Source organism: Neodiprion lecontei, chromosome 2, assembly GCF_021901455.1.
Source record: "Neodiprion lecontei isolate iyNeoLeco1 chromosome 2, iyNeoLeco1.1, whole genome shotgun sequence".
In the NCBI taxonomy this organism is placed as follows: Eukaryota; Metazoa; Arthropoda; class Insecta; order Hymenoptera; family Diprionidae; genus Neodiprion; species Neodiprion lecontei.
Window position 1 is genome coordinate 17,257,918 of NC_060261.1, and position 22,595 is coordinate 17,280,512.

Here is a 22,595-nt window from a genome sequence, read left to right on the forward strand (position 1 = left end):
AGCTCAAACGTTCTAAACCTCGAAAGTCAATTGTACGTAAAAATTTATCTTTAAACGTATTAAGTCGATAAGTTATCGGCTGTACCATAATAATGCAAATGCCAAATTTATAGGCAATTCAAATCTTCCTAAAGATGTCTAAGGAGGAAAATCTGTAGCTTCGACGATTCGTAACTTATGCGTCTTCAAAATAAATTTGACGTAAATATTTATGTTTAAACGTCTTTGCTGCTAAAAGGGATCAGATAAATATCATTACATGCTGCTAAGTAATACCATCTATCCAATGTTATTTAAATAACAAAACTCCCAATTTTGTTGACGATTTTTTTAAATTGTATTGAAGAAGTATTCTTGAAAGACGTTTTTTTTTTTTCTACTGCGTATAAGTTTTGCAAATAGGAGCGAAAAAATATTACTTTTAACGGAAGAACCTAATACAGTACAGCATGTACAATTACCTACCTGTCTTAGCCAGAATCTACTTATTCCATTGTGTCAAATAATTAGTCCCCATCTACGAAGAGAAATTTTTTCCGTAGAACTTGGATAATCAAGAATTATCACTAGAGTTCCGAATAATTACCTAATGCTACGTCACTACGAGACAAACAACTACTTTATTCGTGAAATGGTATCATATACAAGCATAGTTTTACATAGTACTATTTATGTTTACATACTATTATTAGTTGATATTATTAGCATAGTTAATTATCAATTTCCACACAATTAGTGTTGCTTTTTCTTGCGTTTAGATGTAAAAATTCTTCAAACTATCCTCTTATAAAAAAGAGAGCCTCGGAGAGAATCTTGCATGCAATTTGTTTCATTTTTTCATTTTTTTTTTTTTTTTTTATTTATTAACTTTTTATTACGAAACTAACTTAAAAATGATATTCATTAACAAAGGGATCTACATTTTTTCTTTTGCTTTATTGTTGTTGCATTCTATAATGAATTTTTGAACAGAGAACAAACAAAGGTAGTATAGTTAAATGCAACTTGTTATTATGCATCAGCTACTACTTTTTTTGTTGTGTTTATTTAGTAACGATAGCTCAGTGCAGTGGAACAAAAGAGGGACCTTTATTATACAGGTTCAGTTGCCTTTGTCTCACGAATTGATAGTTACTGGTTTTTATTAATTTGTACATACCCTCCAACCTGATATCAAAACATACACATCACATAAATATTGATATATAAACGTCATCTGCGATTGTATATAATATTAATATACTAATAGAAGATATTTCACATAATTTTGTTAGGAGAATTGTGTAAAATAATAATGTATACCAACAACAAATTATCAATGACCAGGTAATTAATTTTTCTTTATATATAAAAACCAAAACAATTCATTGGTTACAACAGGAGGATGTGGATTTGGGTAAAAGCAAGTTGCAAGTTCACTTCTTCCCGGTAGCCCGTAAGTTAAAAAGGAGGAATCATTATTATTATTATTATTATTATCATTATTATTTATTTATTTATGTATCGTGTACGTTGTAGTTTATTTCTCTTCTTCGTTCTCCAACTTTTCTTCACGAGGCTTCGCACCTCCATAGATCGAACTAGACTTGCTAGATTCTGCAATTGCGTTCACGGGGTCTGGAACTGATCTGGGTTTCAACATCAATCGTTTTCGTCCAGAGGTATCTGTTAAACATAGATTCAGAATTACGTTCAATATACACGATCTGATCACCTAATCATTTCTCGAAACAGTGTATTGTGTAATAAATGCTAAAAGTGGGTCATTTCCAACGAGTATAAAATTTGCATTGTCAACCACAAATTAGTTATTTAGAAGTGTACACACGTCAAGGAAAGTCCGAGTGCGTGAAATATAGTATTTCAATTGAACGCATATGCCAACGATATTTTACCGAACTATTCGGAATTGGGAATGTTTTTTTCCAACACCTGCTTCGAAAGTTATATTTTCGGTGCCTGCGAGGAGTGCGTAAAGTGCCCCATTTCCAAACAGCGCGGTATAACGACGCTGGCGCATACGTACAACCGAAATTTTCTACATAAGTGTTGGACAAAGTAGCGCATGTTACACTTGCGGATGGGCGACACCTGACCCGTGCAATTGCAGCAGTCGCTTAACTTTGCGACTCACGCTGCCCGCTTCTCGCACATGCAACACGATATATAATTCTCCGTTCGATTGGCAAAATTTTAATGAACCGATCTTGCCATATGTTACGACTCAGCTTAATCGTAACTATTTTTATATAATGCTAAGTTTTACGCGTTATTTCATGCGTGTTTTCCGTACACAAAGTACCCGATTCTACCACGGTAGAGTGAGTCTGCAAATGCGCATGCGCTGAGTACAGAAACGACCACTTTTAACCCCTGGAAGTTAAATTGGTCTTTTCTATTATGCGCGCATGCGTTGTCGGAAGCAATTCTAACATTCCAGGACCCTAACTTCAATTTCGTGGTTCGTGGAAAAACGCGGAACATACGCTTGTTACCTAAAGAAACATGTGCAACAAGGAGGTAACGTATTTTCACCTCGCGCATTTGGAATATTCGTCTGCGGCTCACATTACAAACTTACGCTCGGCCCGAAAATACCGAGTTTGTCTCCTTGTTACATAATATACTATCAGAGAATACATAAAAATATACCTAAGAATTAAAAATACCCTTTCAAATCGTACCAAAGGATTCGGACATTCAATCAATATCAAGTAAAAAACTAAAAACTATAGTAGCGCATGGAAACGATTTTTGAAGCAATACTTTACAGAAACAATTTTCATACGATTATGGCAATGTCTAGGCAGCCGGAAACGGCAGGCGGCGACGTTAAACGGCAACGAAGTTGGCAGCCAGGAAATCTGACATCTTTTGTTATAATTACCTTGTGGTATATCCCACTCTAAAGCGAGGAAGTGATGCGGTTGCTAAAAGCTCTGGCACAGTGAACTGGCAAGCTTGGGTTAGAGATCCCAGACAAATCAAACATTTATTGTTTTTATTTCGCCGAACAAGTTCCACTTGGTCATACTCTTGGTACAGATTTGATAGATTATCATATTCTGTTGCTCTTCGAAACCAAAATACACATACAAGATAATAGCTAGGCTGCTGGTTTGTGACTGCCAATCGTACTGCCGCTCATGGCTGCGTAGCCACACCGTACAATCTTTGAGATTCACCTTGAGAATTTACAGTTAATCACGCGATACACGATTTGTTTAATGAAACAGGATAATACAATTATTTAGACAGTCAAATGGGAAATTTTACTTTAGAAAATTATTTAGCTCTGTTTTTTTCACGATTGAAAATTTTACCTGGTGGTGGCTCTTTGATGTCGTCATTGAAGGGTTTGCGATCTGAACCAGGACGAGGTCCGGCACCACGAAGTGCATCCCGACCACCATACGAGCCTGGCCGACTTCCTCCATTTCCGCCACGCGACCATTCTCGACCACCAGTGCCCGAGTCCTCATTAAAACTTCCATAATTACCTCTGTTTCCTCGCGGTTCAAATGCACCCCCTTGTCGCCCTCCACTACCACGGGGTCCTCTGTCGTTATAACCCCCTGTAAAATTAAATAAAGTTGAAGTTTCCGGCATAAAGAATGAATGTTCCGCAATATCTAAATAAAAAATTAGAACAGGGAAAAAACAATTTCAATCGTCTCCAGTCATGTTATTTGTGCTAACGATGATTAATACTAATAAACCAACATTCTTACTATGTCATAGAGACGAATGAGAGAAAATTTTAACACTACAAGTTCAGAAATCAACAATTTGAGTTTTTATATTTAGAACGTTCAAAATAATTAGACTCTGGTGTTCTTTCTTCGATTCTAATGTTTGTAAGCTCATTTTATTCAAGATAACGATTTCCAGAGACTGACTCAAGAAAAAAACTTCGCGAAATTATTTCAAAAGTGGATTAAAATAGATTTATGTTGGTATGTTAATACAAAACTTTGTCAACAGTTACATTTGTGCGTTATAACCATGCTATAATATGAAATTTCTTGAATAAAGTTCAGACAATTTGTAAGAATCTGGTCAGTAAGTGAAGTGAACCAAAAACATTCGATTTGAAGTGAAAACAACAGTTTAAACAATTTGGACATTCAAATTACAAATTTTTAGTAGTAATACAATTTACTATTCTCAAATTGTCAATATTTTAGCTTGTATTATTCTAATTTGCTCAGAGTTATGTTTACTAATTAGTACGAATGTTGTTTTATTCGTGTTGACCACCATTGACACACATTACACTGCTGCGGATTTTTCAAACAGTTTTCTCAGTGTCAAGGTCCTTAGTCCTTAATATAACTGCGCATTTTTAGTGAAACAAAACCATTGTATTTCACAACTTCTATATTGTGTGAAATTCAGTGAACTGTGATAAAGCAAAACACATTCATATTGTGCAAAATTCATTTTTGTAATTCTAAAACTAAAACACAGTGATTATTCTTTGGATATTTCGTTGCATTATCGTTACCAACTTCAACCTTGTTCCATGGTCATATTTAACGTATCTTAAGTTTCAATTGATCGAGCTTGGCTAAAAACTCAAAATTTCACTTAATCTGAGTTCTAATAGTAAATGAATAGAGTTCAGCGTAACATCTGGCTTCAAATCTACCATTCTGTGCTTACAAATAACTCATCAAGTTTGTGTAGCTCATTATAATGTTATCATTAGTTTTTGATCATGCTTAATCGATCCAAACATATTAGGTACGTATCTGTATAATTAAGATCCCGCAGTCAATCTCTTGTATTCATTTGTATCATAATGAAAGTTGTATGGGCTATTTGAATTAAAATGTTTCATATTGCATATTTCAGACGTTCAAAAATTGCTAATTATAATTTGTATTGAGGTTCTATTACATCGAAAATTTTTTTCCTCATATTGTAAAAATACGTCTTTCAAATGAACAATAAATAAGCCATTAAAAAAAGTTCACCATTTTGCGACTTGAGAATGTGTTGAAGGAGTTAAGATTGTGAAATATGAAAAGTTTTGTTATAATTATTACAATTTGCAAAATTCCGTCACAAATCTAAAGTTACTAACTATTGATTTACCTTAAAAACTCATTGTTACATTAGGGTCACTAAATTCGGTCGAAATATACAAAAAAATTGAAGAAATTGAATATAGATATATAAATAAAATGTATAAATATTGTGATGTCTACAATAATCGCTGAGGTTCGGGCTAAGCCAGAATTTATCTTTATTAATGCTTATTCATGTCCTTTTGTAAATGAAGCTGAAGTTGGTAACGCTAGAGTAAGAAAATGTTGGAAGAAAAATCACTATTTTGTAACTTCAAAATATCTTAAAGTTGATAAAGACTTGAAGTTGTAACATATCACTAATTACTGCTGTATTTGAAAGTTTAGTGGATTTCAGACAATTCCAAAGTTGCGCAATAACAAATTCTGCTGAAAATGCGCTGTTACCGAGTCCAACCTCATTATTATAGTTCACTAATACGATGCAAATAGAACTTAATGAGATTGAAGTTAGTAAAGTTAATGTAATAATGACATTTCTACCAAAAATTGTTATCCCGCAACTTATGATTGTCTGCAAATCAGTGAACCACCATAAACTGAAACATATCTCATATTCGAAAACCTAGGCACCTTCCAAATTGTTCAATTCAACACTTCGATACATTAACGTTACTAACTTCAACTTGGTAATGAAACGTTGAAAAGAAAATCATTACTTTTGCCAATTTTAGAGTACCTTTGGAGTTTGATTTTCGAAATATGAGTTTGTTGATGGTATATAATAACAGTTCAACAAAATTCAGACCATACCAAGTTACGAGACAATTAGTTTTGCTGAAAATACATTGTTACAGTAACGTTGAGACCTTCATCGCCTCATTTACGCATATCCATATTTTTCCCACCAAAATCATCGCCTCCATAACTGCCGCCTCTGCCTCCGTCTCGACTCCGGAATCCGCCTCCACCGCCTCCACCTCCCCCACGTCCTCTCCGGTCAAATCCACCCCCTCTGTCATTCCGTTTCCCATCGGCGACGTCGATTTTGATGGTGTTACCCTCGACGATAACGTTACCGTTCAGTTCGAGCGCAGTTTCGAGGTCGCTAAGATCCTCGAACTCGACATAGCAGAACCCCTTAAACCTGTCTGTCTCGCGGTCCTTGACCAGGCGCACACTCTTCACGTTTTGTCTCTCAAAGATTTTGTCCACGTCTCCTTGAACGACGCGGTCTGGCAAATTGCCGACATAAGCTGTGTATGGAGGCTCTGTAGGCAACGGCTTTCTGCTGCCATGGTGCCCACCTCCTCCCATGTAATCCCTGGTTTAGAATAAAAGCAATGTTAAACAAGCGGGATAAAATATGTCTAGCATTCAGTCTGAGGTTTTAAGGATTAATATATTTGAAAAGGTAGTTGACAAAAGGAAGAAACTGTTCAAAAAATCTCGAGTAGTATTATTCGCATTGACATTATTGAACACAATTGAAACGACATTGTTAATATGTATTAAAACTGAATCTGAGTAAATTCTAATACCGTTATCTACGATATCAACAATTTGAGAAAAGGTTTTATAACTAGATAGTTTAAAATTACTAAATTTAACCGGTTCTAACGTTTTTAGATTCATTTCGTTCGCTAGCCAAATCCGCGCAAAATGTTTGAAGAACGTTACAGAAATCTTACATTATAGTACGTATAACGCGCACTTGTAATTCATAACGAACGTCAATTGCATGGTATTTACACAAACCTATACCTATCCACACTGGAGGTAACTATTTGCACAATTTTTTTCAGCTGATCTCTGGATATTTTTATGGTATTACAATATGATAAAATAAACAAACGAGTTTCAACACGTTTTGTAAAATTGTTGAAAGCTTAGCTCGTGTCATTCAAATGTGCTAACAATCAATTCTATTACATGGTATGGATGTCGTTTCATTCATGTTCACTACGATTTGTATAAGTAACATTGCTGGAGATTTTATAAACGGTTTTTCCTCTTTTCCCAACTTTCATTCAAACGGTAGGATCCATTCGTTGTCCTTGAGTTATGCTTAGGTTTCTGGAGTCGCGGCGATAAAACAGTGAGGACGATGAGACTCCCAGAAAGTTTTTCCATGGGGAGGGAAGGGGTTTGATTAACCTTAAATTAATCAACGGTAACACGAAGCGCCTGCGAGACTCTACAAGTTTGCTTATGCTTCGTAAAATAAATACGAAAAAATGCCGGGAAAAATAACTACTCTGCATGTTTTAATGATATTTAGTATACTCGCCTCGAATCTTCATAACCACCTCGTCCAGCCATGTTGGATGCGACGAAACAGTCCGGAAATACGTGAGTCAAATCCGGTTTGAAACGGTTTCGGTACCGTAATTGAAAACGGAACGTTCTTCCGCTGTGATTAACCTTTGAAACACGAGCGAGTTCAATTTTACATTTTATCTAGACACGCTCAGTTTGACGATTAATCCGTTCGTTTACTTAACCACGACGCGAAAAATTAAACAAAATACAAGTGGCCACACACAGCGCTACTCTCTAGTCAAGAAAACTATCCTCCCTCAAACAAACGACAAATAGAAAAAAAAACACATGGTAGAACAAACATAAAAATGGAGGACAACCACATGGCCGAGGATAATTTACCAACGATTAAACAAAAGGCTGGGCCTACGATTCTTGACTCTTTTGATAAACTCGCTGGGCCGAAGGAAAATCAAAGGATCGAAGGTGCCATCGTATTACTTAGACATTTACTTCAACGAGATTCGGTGAGCCGATTTATTAACAACATAACCTCAATCTTTTTCACAATTTCGTCTCATTCGCTGTGTTCTACACTTACATCTCTACTCATGAGATATAAATAATGCACAACTGAATGTTTGCTTTCGCTCATCGATTCGTTTCTTCTATTCTTGATACGTCCATTCATTTTTCAGCTTGCGTATGATTTTTACTGTTATTTCATGATTCGCTAACACATTTTATTTCCGAATTTCACTTTGTAATGATTTAGGAAATATTGAAACCGTTTCAAAATCGTGACTTCACTCAAATAGGTAAAAACATCGGTTTTAATCTAGACGATTTTGTGGATTTACCTTATTGTCAGGGCGCTTACCCTTCGACGACTTCATTTCAACCTTAGAATTTTCTAAAACACGTCAATATGGCTATTCATAATCAAGAGTAAGTCGATATGAGACTCGGACACATCAAGTGTTGAACTGTTTGCAATTTAAAAAAAAAAAATTATTGTTCCAACGATCATTCGAGGTATTCTAAAGTCATGCAGCAGAGCTTAAATTATCTATAGCTATATTTAAACATGCCTCGTCTGCGAATAGCCACAATGTGCAGATATGGTGAAACTAATTTTGTAATCGCAAACCATAAAAAGTAATTCTAATCTTGCAAAATTTGGATTTGTAATAAAAGCTTGGGTCTCTTCAGAACTCAAGGTTTATTGTATGGAAAAGCATTTTTACAAAACAAGATTATGCTGCATAAATGACGTTTTTAATAACTAAGAAATATCACTCACAAATAATAATGTCAATTCACAGTAAAGGTTAAAGAAAGGGGACAGAACTATACAATTCTAAAACTGTATTTTTAACACTAAAGCTGCTTCAAATTGTCACTGACTGGAATAATTGGCTATTCAATTTTTGATTGCCAGAAAAAATCCGAGGATAGCTGTGTTTTTTCTTTTCATGTGAATTGCAATTGTAAAAAATTATTTGACGTTACAAGCGATTGATCATTGTTATGATTATTACTTGGCAGGATGAAACGCATCACAAAGAATTGCAGTATGCACTGACCAGATTAGTGCGAGGAATGGGAACTTCCAGGGCGGATGCCAGGAGCGGTTTTTTCACCGCTTTAACTACTTTTCTCTCGATGAACTCTGAGAATGAAGTTGGCAGGATTCTCGAGCTTATCAATTCTAATCTGCACACTGTAGAAAGAAACTCTAAGAGCGTATGTAGTTTTTAAATAGTTAACTAGTCGTAATCATTTCTTGCAAATTGAATGACAAATTGACGACTATTTTTCAGGAACAAACTGATGTTTGGACAGGACAGATTCTCGTATGCGGAGCGCTTATACACTCTAAAATCTTGCTGACTGCCACATTGGAGAAGCAGCAACAAGTAATAGAACTGCTTTTAACTGCTGGTCAAAAGCGTAGTTATTTACCGTTCGCTTCCTACTCTTTTCTTATCGATTTAATCGAGCAATTGGAAGAAAAAGATTTCAAAACTATAGTCTGGCCAATACTAGAGAAGGAATTATCGAAACCTTGGAATGAACAAACACTTGACACCTTTCACGTGCTATTGGTAATTAGCAAAAGGTATCCAAGTATTATCCGTCGGACGTCCCTGAAACAATATCTCCACAGCAAAGAAATTATTGATAAAAATTCGATAACTCCGATATCAGCATTGTTGATGGTAAGTACATGTAAAAGAAAAGTTTCATCTATTGGTAATTTTCTGTTCTTCAAGCATACAAAATTGACTTATAATTGAAACTAGGGCTGTGCATTTGATCGATTTATCAGCCTTTCATATAATCGTTTTATCATCCTTTCCAGTCAATTATTTTTTCAATTAATCGATCAATCGGACTTTTTAATTTTTTTTTTTTTTTTTTTTTATTATTTTCGATTAATCGACTAATCATTCTTTTCATTAATTATTTTTTTCATCGATGTATTAATTAATTAATTGAAAAAGCAATTAAATAAAATCTACATAAATTGCTCAGCCCGAATTAAAATGAAATGACTAATCAGGTTTTTTCTTTCTAGGAGATACCGATGCTTGTTTGTTTGCGAAATCCTGTATACAAATTATTTTGCGAGAGATTGACTTCAACCGAACATGTTTCAAATTTTTGGGATCTCATTGATCAGTACTTAGCCAAACCCACGAGAAATAAGATGCTTGTTGCTATTGAAATAGCTACATTTATAATCTTGAACATAAAAGACGCCACAGTGGTGAGATTGATTTTCATCAAAACTCTTCGTAACTGCAATAAATGAAGAACTTAAATTTTAATTTTAATTTTTTTCGTAACTTGTTTCAGATACCCTCATTGATTACTCCGAATTTCCTTCAAAACGTGCTAAAAACAGTGGAAATTAATAGAAAAAAACCAAAGGACGAGGTAGTCGTCAAATTCCGAAAGTTACTCGAACTCTTGGTCCTCGCGATGAAACGCGACGATATTCAGTCCGGAACTCGAATTGCATTACTTGAAAAGCTGCTGTTATATCCTGGCGATCTATTAATTGAAAAGAAAACTAGTACCAAAGTAGTACAAATGTTGACAACGAACTTGAATTCCGAAGGTGTAAAAAAATTGTCTGAAATATACAAAGATATCACTGCGGCTTGCAAACCTAAGGAAAAGTCAGATTTTCCTGTGGCCTGGATTAACAAGGAAAGAATATATGCTGCTCAAATGATGACGAGGTAAATTTCTCGATTAAAGTGTTAAAACAAAATATTTACGTGAATGACATTGATTTAATTGCAGGTTGATAGATCATTCCGCAATAAACGCAGAACATGAATGGAAATTAGAACAGTTGAAGTTTCTTTTCCAATTGGGACTCTGCCAAACACCGACAGTCGGCATGGAGCTTGCAGGTGCACATTGAAATCTGTAGTTTTATTTATGTATAAGTCATGAGATAATGTCTTTAACTTTTCATTTTTACGTTTCAGCATCATTGAAAGAAAGTTTCTATAGAGCTTTAGACCTGAAATTGGCTAAGCTGAACGATTTGAGAAGTATATTGAGCTCGTTGGTTCATTATATCGATTCTAAAGTTTTTTCAAAGAAAAAATTGGAGCTACGAACGCCTCTCACAGAAGCTGCGACAAATGTTTGGAAAGAAATGATGGCTATGATAAAGAAATTGGAAAATAATCCTGAAATCGAACAAGCTGTGCCTATTTTTCATACCATGGAACTGCACATGGGATTGCAATTATTTTCTGAACCAGAAATGGGAATTAATTCCATACAAGAGTTACATAGCTGCTTTGAAAGGATAGAACGCAAAACAAAAAAAAAATCAGAGGAAGAACCAGAATGGGTGGAAGTTGTCGTCGATCTTATGCTGTCGCTGCTTTCTAGGAGCAGTCATCTGCTGCGTTCATTAGTTGGATGTGTTTTCCCACATATATGTCCAATGCTTACGGCATCCTCAATTCATCAAATATTAGACGTAAGTTGGTTTTCTCATATTTTGTTTCCTCCTTTTTTATTAATACCTCTACTTTAAGACAGTATGTATGACTAAATGACTGAAAAGTGGGTGACTTGAAAATTTATATTTTGGCAAATAATTAATTCAATGAGGGTTTGTTTTACTCTAAACTATCAATCTTCTTGTATATGTTTTCTATTACTACACTCAATCAATAGGAAGCATATTATTGATGGTAACATCAACTATTTTGCTCGGTGACATGTTTTACGGTGCCCACAATGCTCAAAAACGAATCAACTAATTTACTGCAAATTTAGAAATAGTATTGTTTTGTTAAACATTTTTTTTCTGTTACATCACATAGTGGCCACCGTTTGACGTTCAAATTCAATTTTTCACCCAAAATTTATGATGAACTATCCAAGAATATTCTCTAAACATGAACTAAATCATTCAACGTGGTCTCAAGATGTTGTAGGCACAGCAAAATATATCACCAAGCAAAATGGTTGATGTTTTCATTTTCAATAAAATGGGTACTGCCATAAAATCTACTACAGCATTTAAAGCTATAATAAAAGCTATAATAATGCCTAAAGCTATAATAACTGCCTATTTGCATAAACATATTCCCCTAGACCTGGACTTATTTACAATAAATAATATTTTTGAAACAGATACTTGATCCAAAAAATAACACGAACCCACTGTCTTTGAAAAAAGATGACGATTCTTCAAGTGATGAATCTAGCGAAGATGAGGACACTGTTGAGAATGGAGATGTGGAGGAAGAAGAGGATCAAGATGAAGAAAGCATTGAAACAGGTGAAGAAGAGAATAGTGATTCAGACTCAGAAAACTATTCTGACGAAGAAGAAGACGAAGATGATACAGTGAATGATAAATTACGAATGGCTGTGCAACAGGCATTGGGTAATGCAATGGCAGAAACCGACGACGAAGATATTGATGTTGATCAAATAAACGAAGAGGAAGGCCATCAGCTTGACAGCGCGTTGGCAAATGCGTTCAAACTTTTGCGAGAAAGTCGTCGAAACAAGAAAAAGAAGCCAGGAAAAAATGCCCAAGCCTTGACTCACTTCAGAGTCAGAGTTGTCGATCTATTGGAAATCTATTTAGACTCAAATCCATCGATGGCTCTCACTCTCAACATTCTTCTTCCACTGGTAGCTCTTCTAGAATTTTCAATCAAGGACCAACATCAGAAGCCACTGCAACACAGAGTCAGATCTTGCCTTAAACGGCTGTCCAATGTAAAAAAGTTTTCCAGTATAGACGACGTGACAAGTGATTTGTTAGCAGATATTCTGAGAGCCCTGATTGACAAGGGTTCAAGATCAGCTCCTGTATATCACGAGATGGGCGACAAGTTAACAGAATCCTGTACATTTTTAGTTAGATGTTCTCAGCAAATCAGCGCTAAGGATGATCAAATACAGAATATTTATACCGAAATTTTAAGAACTTTCTTCAAAAAACGGGACTGTGTTCTTCCCCCTATGCTGTTTAAATCCGTCTTAAATCTACAATGGATTGGAAATTGGCAGCTGGCTCCTTTGCTCGTTGAGTTTGCATTTGACAACGAAATCAGGCCGTTCAGACGCAATCAGGCTTTGGAATTATTAGACATATTTTATCATAATAATAGGCTGATTCAAACCGACAGGAGTCATGCGAAAATACGCAAGGTAATGGAAACAAATATCAGCCACAAAAGTGTTGAATTGCTGGAAGAACTTGGACAGAACAAAAATACTGAAGCCACACACCGTGTAAAACAGAAGTTCGTCTATCTACTATTTACCTTACTGCACACCATAAAGCACCAACATCAATCGAGCTTTTGTGATTGGGAAGCTGTCGGAACGACGATGGCTATCTACAGGTCTAAATCCTCATTAGCTAAGGACGCTAAAAGAGCTTACAATCGACTTGCCAATCAATTAGGCGTTGAAGTCAATACGTAAGTTTCAGAACGTTCTATGTTACAATTCACAAATTAATTCTTTTCAACAGTAATTCTAAAAGATTTTCTGCGCTCTAATAAATTAGGCTCACGGTCTTTATTTTATTCATTCGATTCATCACTATTAGCTATTATTACATGTATTTTCAATTTTCAGTATACAAAACCAAAAGAAAGAGGAAAAAATAGAAAGTTGCGAACATGCAGAAAGTAATGGGCATAATGTCGAAACTGGATCAACAGATGATGACAAGTCTAGTGAAGATTCTAAGGAGAGAGATAAACAGACAAAGAAGCTGAACAAGAAGAAACAGAAGAATAAAAGCAAACAGAAAGATATACAGCAGCTAAAAAAAGTTACGCGTGAACTCCGAATGAAAGCTATGTCAGATGGATTCAGTTCAGTTGATTTTAGTGCAGTACCTGTACATTATATCAACGATGTAGACATGGAAATTACCGCGGATGGTGAATCGTCGCGAAACTGTGAAGTTCTGGCGATAAACATGTTACAAAATAGTACAGACTTACAATCTGGGAAAAGAGTTTCACCTAAGAAAAGGTCGGCTTCAGAATCGCAAAATATACCCTTCAAAACTAGTAAAAAAAAAAAATGACATCTCTGAATAGATAAAATAAATATTGATATTTTTTTATACAATTAAGAGTTACAGCACACGCATAAGTCTTGTGCTCAATTTAATTTATGACGCTGTGCGCGCTTAAGGTAATCATTTACGGGACTCATGAAGTACATCTTTGTCACATTGAACCTGTTGAAACGTTCAAGCGGAGTAATAATAATCGGCTAACATTTTTCCCGATGTTGTACATTTTTATGTATTGTTTAAAAATATACAGTGTAATTAAAATTGTAGTAGCATTCCTAATTTGACCTGTCGGCGTATTGGAGTTACAAAATTGTTTCTGGTTTGACTTCCAACGCATAGATAATTCGTAACAGAACTTTTCAGCATTCCTTACTTACTCCGCATCCATCTCTTTCTCACCAGCTCAGCCGTATTCACAGATACGACAGGTACGAAAACTCCCATGGTGGTGGCAAGTCAGTTTCAGAAATGTCCCGCTAAAGTTGAAGCGCTGCAATCTAGAAGTAGTCGAACCCTTAGAGCATATCACTGATATATATATATCAGTGGGTTATACATTCTCATCAACCACCTCCGTGAAGTTGGCCCCCCGAAGTTGTTATTTTTAAATCTAATTAATGCAATTCGTTTGAGAATCGTTTGAGAGGGTTTGAGAGTAAAGAAAAATCGTTTGAGAGTTAGTAGTTTTTCCGGAAAATTGATTTTAATTTTGGGTGTGAAGTTGGCCCCCATATTTTCTCCAACTTCACGGAGGTTCATCAACCGACGCAACTTGACAATGAGAGCCAAGCGGTTTAAGTTAGATTTAAATATAGCCGAATGGCGCTTCGATCAGCAGATTCACCACCATAAGCAATCACATATCCCTAAGTATGTCTTCCTTCTGGAAGGGAGAGCCAAGTTGTGACTATGAAACGAGGACCCCTCTGAGATTCATGGAGCCTTCATCAAGGCGTCCTTCATCCTTGAGATAAGGAGAGACTATGAACACGGGTATACTACGATGTTAATTAAACTTTTCGGAGGTCGCGGATTTCTGAACACATGTACTCAAATGTGTCGATTATTCCATGAAAGTCGCAGTTCTATTCCATCAGGTAGCTTAAGATTGGCGCCAATATGCGAAGAGAATCCTTGTAGCATTAAATCTTGGTTGATCGTTACTTTTCAGATGGAATTTTTCCCTAAAAAAGTAGTCTGTGTAGTTGTCGGGACACTGAATTCTTGTGCGAAATTTTGACCATGAATATAGTATCTTCGGTTAATAATTCTGGTAACAACGTTGATGAAGGTGGTGCATCAAAATTGTCTTAATTATTTGTTTGCCTTTAACCATACAAGTATTACGTGTAAACGTAGTTTCAGTGATGGATCTTAAGCAAATGAATTTCTCTTTCCAACTCTAGAAAACGAGAAAGACAAAATTTCATATCTCATTCGAAAGCTGCCTGTTCTGGGAAACTTGTTTCACATACACGGTAAAATCGGGAAAGGGACATTCAGCTCTGTGTTTTTAGCCACTTTAAAGACATCCACAAACCAGCGTAAATTTGCCATCAAACATCTTGTGCCTACGTGTCATCCGAGGAGAATTGAACGTGAGCTACAATGTTTGCAGGACATAGGGTACACCTGTTTCTATTTCCTGCTATATCGATCGCCTGCTTTTCTTTCAAAATGTCTATGACACTGAAATTCTTTGCAGAGGTACCGATTATGTTGTTGAGTTGGACTTGTGTCTGCGGAGTGCAGAATGCATCGTGTTCGTAATGCCGTATATGAAGCATGATAGGTTCGCTGTACGTAAATTATATACAAACAAGTATAAACTTATGATTTGAAAATGACGTATAAATAGGTCTCTTTTAATAACGTTGTTTCACTTAATGAGAGTTAGTATTTTTAGGAATATGTTCACGACATGACCGTTGATGAGACTAGAAACTATATGAAAGCGCTGCTGGTTGCCCTGCGGCGAGTACATAAGTTTAATATTATACACCGGGATGTAAAACCTAGTAATTTCCTCTACAATCGTGCTATGAAACAGTGAGTTATTTATTTCAACATCTAAGTGTGTGATATAGTCATTAAAAATTCCTGGTATTTATGTGGCTTTTATTTGCTGTACATAAGATGTGTGTAAGAACTGGTCAAAAACTCGGTTCTATTGTTCTCAACATGTCAAGCTTGTGTTATCAAATTTTAGGTATCGACTAGTCGATTTTGGGCTAGCGCAGCAGTATACTACTGAAAGTAACACAAGTAGTCAGGCAGAAACATGTGTCATTGAATCTCAGCCAGGAAAAAGAAAAAGAAACGATGTGGTAGGAATGAACTTTTTTGATTGAAGCCAGTATAATTAAGCATGAACGGGTCACCATGTAAATCAACATTTAGAAGAAGATAAAAATCCATGTTAAAACCTCTAACAATGTTATTTGTCCCAGTAATGGTCTACACGTATGAAACGACACCCCTACCAAGCGATAGAACTGAATTTGAGCAAATTTAACCTACTTGAGCTTAGACGCCAACAATTTGAGAGAAGGTTTTATAATCAGAATGAATGAGCCAATACATAAATTCTGACAAAAATCGCCAAGATCTAGTCATTTTCAACGTTTCAACTATTAAACCTTTTCTCACATTGTCAACATCTTGTCGTGTGTTATTCGAATTTGCCCACATTTTTTTCAACTACATGGTGCCGATATAGTTTAATTCATCTTAATTATCATTCACGTGAATAACATTGCTGGAAATTTTTTAGATGGTTTTTTCTTCCTTCTTTTCCCAACTTTTGATTCAGGCAGCAGGACTATCTCATTTTTAATACGAAACGTATTGAGAAATCATGAAATTCAAGTTGGATATGTTAACGCAACGATCCATTTTTAGGAACAATCGTTATGTTACAATTTTAGGACAGTTTAATATCCAGTAAACCGTAATCAAGCAAAACCAATCTCACATTCTGAAAACTCGAAACCTTCAGTCATAGTGAAGTTGTAAATCAATAATTTTTTTTCAACTCTTCAACCTGTTTGTTATTTCTGTATTATCTTGACAATTATTATCAGTTATTTCTTAATTGGCAGAATGACGAGACAGGTCCTGTAAAAAATACTGGCAAGCCTATAGATGTGCAATGCATATGCTATGGAAAACCTCGAATATGTTCTATCTGCCTATCAAAATCTGCTCAAACTGCCCCTCGTGCTGGTACGCCTGGATTTAGAGCACCGGAGGTGCTACTCAAGTTCCCTTCGCAAACGTCAGGTGAACACATTCAATTCATCCTTCGTCAATCCTTTGACATGATTCTAAAAATTGGTCAGTCAAGTACCGAAAATAAAAATGAAACACCTTATTTTTAGCAATTGATATTTGGGCCAGCGGTGTCATAATGCTTTGCATCCTGAGTGGAACTCACCCTTTTTTTCGTTCGCCAGATGACTGCACAGCCTTGGCTGAGATAACAACAATCTTTGGTTCGACCAAAATGCAACAATGTGCCAAAAAATTGGGTACTTTGCTTTATTTTCCGTTTTACTGTTTAATTAATTCACATCATACTTTGATCTAAAACGACTAAACACAGAACCAAATAGCTGGATAGCACTTTTATTTATAATACAATAATTTTTTTTTATGCAGGTAGAAAACTTACATTTAGCGAAAACATACCTGGAATTGATATTAAGTTGCTTTGTCAAAAATTACAAAAGAGAAATAGCCTTCATCGAGAGGAGGATCCCAACACTAGTTGTAGTAACAAGAATCAGGTATTTTCAAATGTTATTTTTCATTATTTTCACTTTCTTTATTTAACGCCGATGTGCTTCATTCTTTTTCTGTTTATATCATTATTAACAGTTCTTTTTTTTTTTCTAATTTTAAGGAAAAAATTGATACTGCCTATCCTTCGGCAGCATATGATTTATTAATTAGGCTGCTCGATCCAGATCACTGTACAAGAATAACTGCGGAAGAAGCGATAAATCACACTTTTCTCGCAGACTAACCATTTGTATTTAATTACTTACGTGTCTCGTCAGAAATTCATTCTTGCAAATACTGTTACCTGATTTTAAACAACGAACATGTAATACGTTTCAACAATGTATAAAATTGGTCTCTAGTTGCCTGAGAATCACAGTGATGAAGTGTGATTTATACGATCTGCAAAGTTCATCTGATAATACGTGCCTTGTAAAACATCAATACAATTACGATGTGTTTGTTTGTTCAAATAATGTATATAGAGAATATTTTTATATTTATTATTAATATAAGTATTGACTTCTGTCGCGTACTATATAAATCAAAACTATACATAAGTTCGTTAAAATAAAAATTAATATATTTTATTTAAAATGCAAGTTTGCTAGTAATTTTAAAGAACAACTTTTCAAAAGTTGTCTTTTTGTATATAAAAGAGATGTATTGAATGGTTGAAAATTATTTAGCAATGTACTATCAATTTTGATATTTCGACAATTCCTATAACTCAATTTCGTCAGGTAAACACAATAGTCGTGTAGTAGGTATAAATATATTTTATTATAATATATTATCGAAATAAATACTGTACAAATTTTTTCCAACAATTTAAATTACAAAATTTTAACTTGCCAATATCCAAGTGCATTAATACTATGTTACAGTGTAAGTAAGAATGAACTTATAGAATTCTTAAGTATAAATCAAAATGATTGAACATTATCTAGTGCCAAAAATATTTTTAAGTACTTGAGTGCGTTCATCTAGAATCTTCAGAACAATGAATGATGATGTATGAAAATGTTGTGATATCAATAATAACTAAAATAATTTCTGATGTAAGAAAACGTCACACAGTTCCCACGAAAATAAAAACAAATGCATGTATGGATATAGAAAAACAAAATACAGGAACTTTTTTTGTGTCGTAATGATAATATCTGGGCAAATTGAAGACTGATTAGCAAGTAATCATGAATCGTGATCTGGTAAGTAACGAAACATGTGTAAAATAGCTTATAACACAAAGACTTTGTATAAAGTGCAGACTATTCGACAGCGGCAGAATCATCCAGATTGATATTACTAACGCCTTGAAGGTCTTCAATGTTTTTCTTAATCAATTCCCACTTGGCAGCAGTTTCCAAAGCCTTAGCGGCTAATTCCCGTATCGTCTTGTCCTCAACGGCCTCGGTTTTAGTCAGCGCCATTAAAATCTCCATGACGTCAGTCTCAATCAATTTAGCGGCGACATCCTTGGTGCTGGATATCATATTAAGCACCACAACGACGCCTCTGTGCTGGATACTCTTGTTCGGATTAGCCAGAAGGTAGTGAATAGACTCGAGCCAATTTTTCGAGTCGAATATCTTAGCGCAAGCTTTGGTGCTGTTTGCGGTCAGCATTGCCAGAGCACCAGCAGCAGCCATACTGGTCTCCTCATCCTCATCTTCGCACAAAATTACGAGATACTTGACCCTGTCATTGTCGCCTTCGTAAAACTTGAGCACCTCTGGAGACATCATAAGGTTGGTGATGACTTGAGTAGCGGCACGAGTCAGCATCACGTGATCCTCGTAGGCGTAGTGTTCGATCTTCTGAAATCCCCCCTCCTTGAAAATCCTGCATCTGACGCTCTCGCTGGTTCCGGCAAGATTGCAGAGCGCCATGAGCGCCTCGAAGTTCTCCAATGCGGAGCATTCCTGTTCCAATAGAGCGAGGAATGGCCTGATAACTTCCATTATTCGCTGCCCTGGAAATGCCACTTCTGGATTGATCGTTATTCCGATCCGTGCGAGAGCTTGAGCCGCCTGTTTCTTCCCCTTTGCTGTTCCTTGCAACGCCATGGGCAAGAGCGCTTTAGCACCTCCCTGCTGAACGACAATTCCTCTGAGCTCGACTTGGCTGCAGATCGCGTTGAACACCCGGCATATCAATTCCCTGCTATTGTGGCTCTCAGTTTTGGAGAGGCTGACCAGTGCTGTAGTGACACCTTCCTTGGCCAGAATGATCAGTCGATTATTGACGAAGTCCTCGTCATCAAGTTCGTGATCCTCGGGAATGTGATGTTTTGCAAACTTGGCAAGCTCCAGCATTTCCGGGATTATTTCCTGCTTGTCGTAAGCATTGCAGAGATTGACAAGAGTTGTCACAACGCCATAGATGACGGATTGATCCCCAGTTTGTGCCAACTCTATCATTGCTTTTATCGCAGGTTTGTCGCTGACTAATTTCTCCTTAACTTCGGCGTCAAAAGTCAGGTACGAAAGCCCCTCGACTGCCCATTTCCTCATATCTTTCTGCTTTGCTGGATTAACCAGAAACCGCCTACAGGCTTCAGCCAGTTTTTTTGTCGACCCATCGGCGAATGGTCTAATTGTCGCGTCAGAACCGCCAGAACTTCCCAGCTTACAGAGTCCGACAAGAGCTCGTACTTTTATAGAATCGTCTTTGGAAGTGTACAGTTTCTTGAGTATGTTTATACCCTGATTTATTATTGCAACAGCTTTGTCCTTCTTAGAAGCCGCGGCAATGATGCACTCGCAGGCAACTTTCTGCTGAAGAATGTCCTCTGTTCCAGCCATCACCAATATCATCTCCATTATCCCCTCCTTCGCTATCACCGTATTACCAACGTCAAGCGGACCAAGCAGCAGACAAGTTATAGCGACAACGACTCTCACTTTGGACTCAATGTCTGGAGTGATTAGCTTGTCTTTAATGAATTCGTCTATGGCGTTCATGAACTTTGCCTTCGCAGCGTCGTAGTACATGTTTTCATAGACGCGAGCCAGACAGACGGAGGTGATTGTACGGGTTGACGATGTTATTTCCATTGCCGATTCGTACTTGTACTCCTCGAGCTCACTGGCAACTTCCATTAGCCGCTGGAGGCCCCGGATCTCGATGAGCTGCTCCGCCCAGCTAAGAGTTGTGTAGTGTATATTCCGCATGATCAGTTCAATTATAGCATCTCTCGCCAGACCCGTAATCGTCCTGTTTGTTATACTGTAAACGAGGCATGTCAGCAGTGTGTCGATCTCCTTCTTGTACTTCTCGCAGAGCTCCTTGTTTGGTTTCGTATCCGGTTTATTGTCCATGCCGCTGAAGCTGTTTAGTACAACTTGCATACAGTGTTGTGCAGCATTTACCCTTTCCTCCTTCCTGCTGTTTATTATGTCCAGAAACCAAGGTATTCCCACATCTTGAAGGACCGCTTTGGTCCGATCCACATTGTCCTTGCAAAGTTCAGCGATTATCCTGCAAAATGCATTGAAAACGATCGTTTTAAACCGCAAACAAAGAATAATTTGGATAACGTTAATAGGCCAGTCTACGAACTTTCCATTCATATACATTTCCAGTTCAGAAAAGACATTATTAAATGCATTTTTATTTCAACTTCATTCATTCATCATAATAACTTACGAGGTTGAATTGATTAGGTTAAAGTAACAAAACATTGAGCATAATAATAAATAATTTTAAACTTCATTTGGTAACATTACCAAATATAGGTTTCTTAATGCTGTATTATGGGTTACTGAATTTCAGACAATCTCAGAGTTATGAAATGATGAGATAGTTTTCTTAAAAATGCCTTGTTAAATCAACATTACGAACTTCAAACTCTCTCATAAAAGAGTAAGAAGCCAAAAAGCATTGAACAAGTATTTCAGTTAAAAATATTCAGTTAACAATAAATAATTAACACGTCTCACCTAACACAGGCCAGGTTTATCTCGTCGTTTTTTTCCACCTTTAGCAGGGTGTGAATCTTCTTGACAACACCTTCATTGAACATTACTTCAGCACCCGCTTTTTCCCTGGCCAGTACCAGCAGGTTGTTCATTGAAGTTTCTCTGTTTTTGGTGTCAGTTTTCAGGTCAAAGGCCAAATTAAACATCTGCGAGACTTTGGTGTTGATTTGGGAATTTACCCTCAGTCTTTCCTGAACTATTTCATGAAGCCTTGCCAGGATGGGCTGTATCGTTTTGTTTGATGGGTCGACAGTTACCAGATTCCTGGCGTCTCTATATGCCTCTTCATATCTCTCCATAGCATCAAGGGCTTGGCATCTTCGGAATAGAGCTTTCGGATCGTTTGGACAAATTTCCAGAGCTTTGTCGCAATCCTGAATTGCTTTAGTGTATTCTTTTTGCTTGAGGTATACCGCCGCTCGATTTTTATGGCAAATACTTTTTTCAGAGCTGCACTGCTCAGCCAGAGATATCGCATTACTATAGCAGTTCTCCGCTTCTTTCCATTCACCGTTTTTGAACGCCTCATTACCCTTTTCCTTCCACTGTTGCGAACTCATTTCTGTTTTAGTCATGATAATTGATAATTCTCTGACGAATGAGACGGTTATTCAATGTTTAATAGTCCGCGAGTAAGCACTTAATTCAACTTTGAGGTTCTGATTCTTATTAATATACTCTTCCCCTTAATGTTTGCTTCGGTTTGAACTAAATATAGATACTGTGATGCACTTATAAACACGAAAGAGAGAAATTTCTAGACGGCTTTTTCACCACATATACTAAATAATCTATTTTAAGGCTTCTCGAAAGCTTTACTCGAAAGAACTGGGTGCAAGCAAAAATAACTTTGCTTATTATAGGTTAGTCTGGAAACATACCCACACCGCATGCACCATGTATACGGTGTTCTTAAAATTCTAGCATCAACTTGTATTT

General features: G+C 36.4%; 4 protein-coding genes across 5 annotated transcripts; 2 read left to right on the forward strand and 2 right to left on the reverse strand.

The window, feature by feature from the left end:
- Nucleotides 1–840: 840 nt before the first annotated feature.
- On the reverse strand, nt 841–7,449 carry LOC107221697 (eukaryotic translation initiation factor 4H). Its single transcript, XM_015660777.2, has 4 exons — nt 7,324–7,449; nt 5,942–6,357; nt 3,324–3,575; nt 841–1,665 (listed from the first exon to the last, which is right to left on the reverse strand). Exons 1-4 carry the CDS (start codon nt 7,353–7,355, stop codon nt 1,520–1,522), a joined length of 846 nt encoding a protein of 281 aa, XP_015516263.1. The 5' UTR covers nt 7,356–7,449; the 3' UTR covers nt 841–1,519.
- Nucleotides 7,439–14,151, forward strand: LOC107221691 (myb-binding protein 1A-like protein). The gene is made up of 9 exons (XM_015660772.2): nt 7,439–7,822; nt 8,844–9,041; nt 9,119–9,517; nt 9,877–10,068; nt 10,158–10,546; nt 10,611–10,723; nt 10,802–11,307; nt 11,970–13,276; nt 13,437–14,151. Exons 1-9 carry the CDS (start codon nt 7,664–7,666, stop codon nt 13,894–13,896), a joined length of 3,723 nt encoding a protein of 1,240 aa, XP_015516258.2. The 5' UTR covers nt 7,439–7,663; the 3' UTR covers nt 13,897–14,151.
- A 310-nt stretch (nt 14,152–14,461) lies between these two features.
- On the forward strand, nt 14,462–18,755 carry LOC107221692 (cell division cycle 7-related protein kinase). 2 transcript variants are annotated; one of them, XM_046731138.1, is made up of 9 exons: nt 14,462–14,883; nt 15,297–15,516; nt 15,596–15,689; nt 15,797–15,939; nt 16,100–16,217; nt 16,992–17,172; nt 17,271–17,420; nt 17,551–17,678; nt 17,795–18,755. In XM_046731138.1, the coding sequence occupies exons 1-9, from the start codon at nt 14,874–14,876 to the stop codon at nt 17,915–17,917; spliced, it is 1,167 nt and encodes a 388-aa protein (XP_046587094.1). In that variant the 5' UTR covers nt 14,462–14,873; the 3' UTR covers nt 17,918–18,755. The 2 variants fall into 2 exon arrangements, with proteins under 2 accessions (XP_046587094.1, XP_015516259.2); XM_015660773.2 differs by lacking the exon at nt 14,462–14,883 and adding an exon at nt 14,916–15,181.
- LOC107221705 (protein unc-45 homolog B) lies at nt 18,331–22,530 on the reverse strand. Its single transcript, XM_015660800.2, has 2 exons — nt 21,618–22,530; nt 18,331–21,156 (listed from the first exon to the last, which is right to left on the reverse strand). The coding sequence occupies exons 1-2, from the start codon at nt 22,229–22,231 to the stop codon at nt 18,945–18,947; spliced, it is 2,826 nt and encodes a 941-aa protein (XP_015516286.1). The 5' UTR covers nt 22,232–22,530; the 3' UTR covers nt 18,331–18,944.
- Between the last annotated feature and the right edge of the window lie 65 nt (nt 22,531–22,595).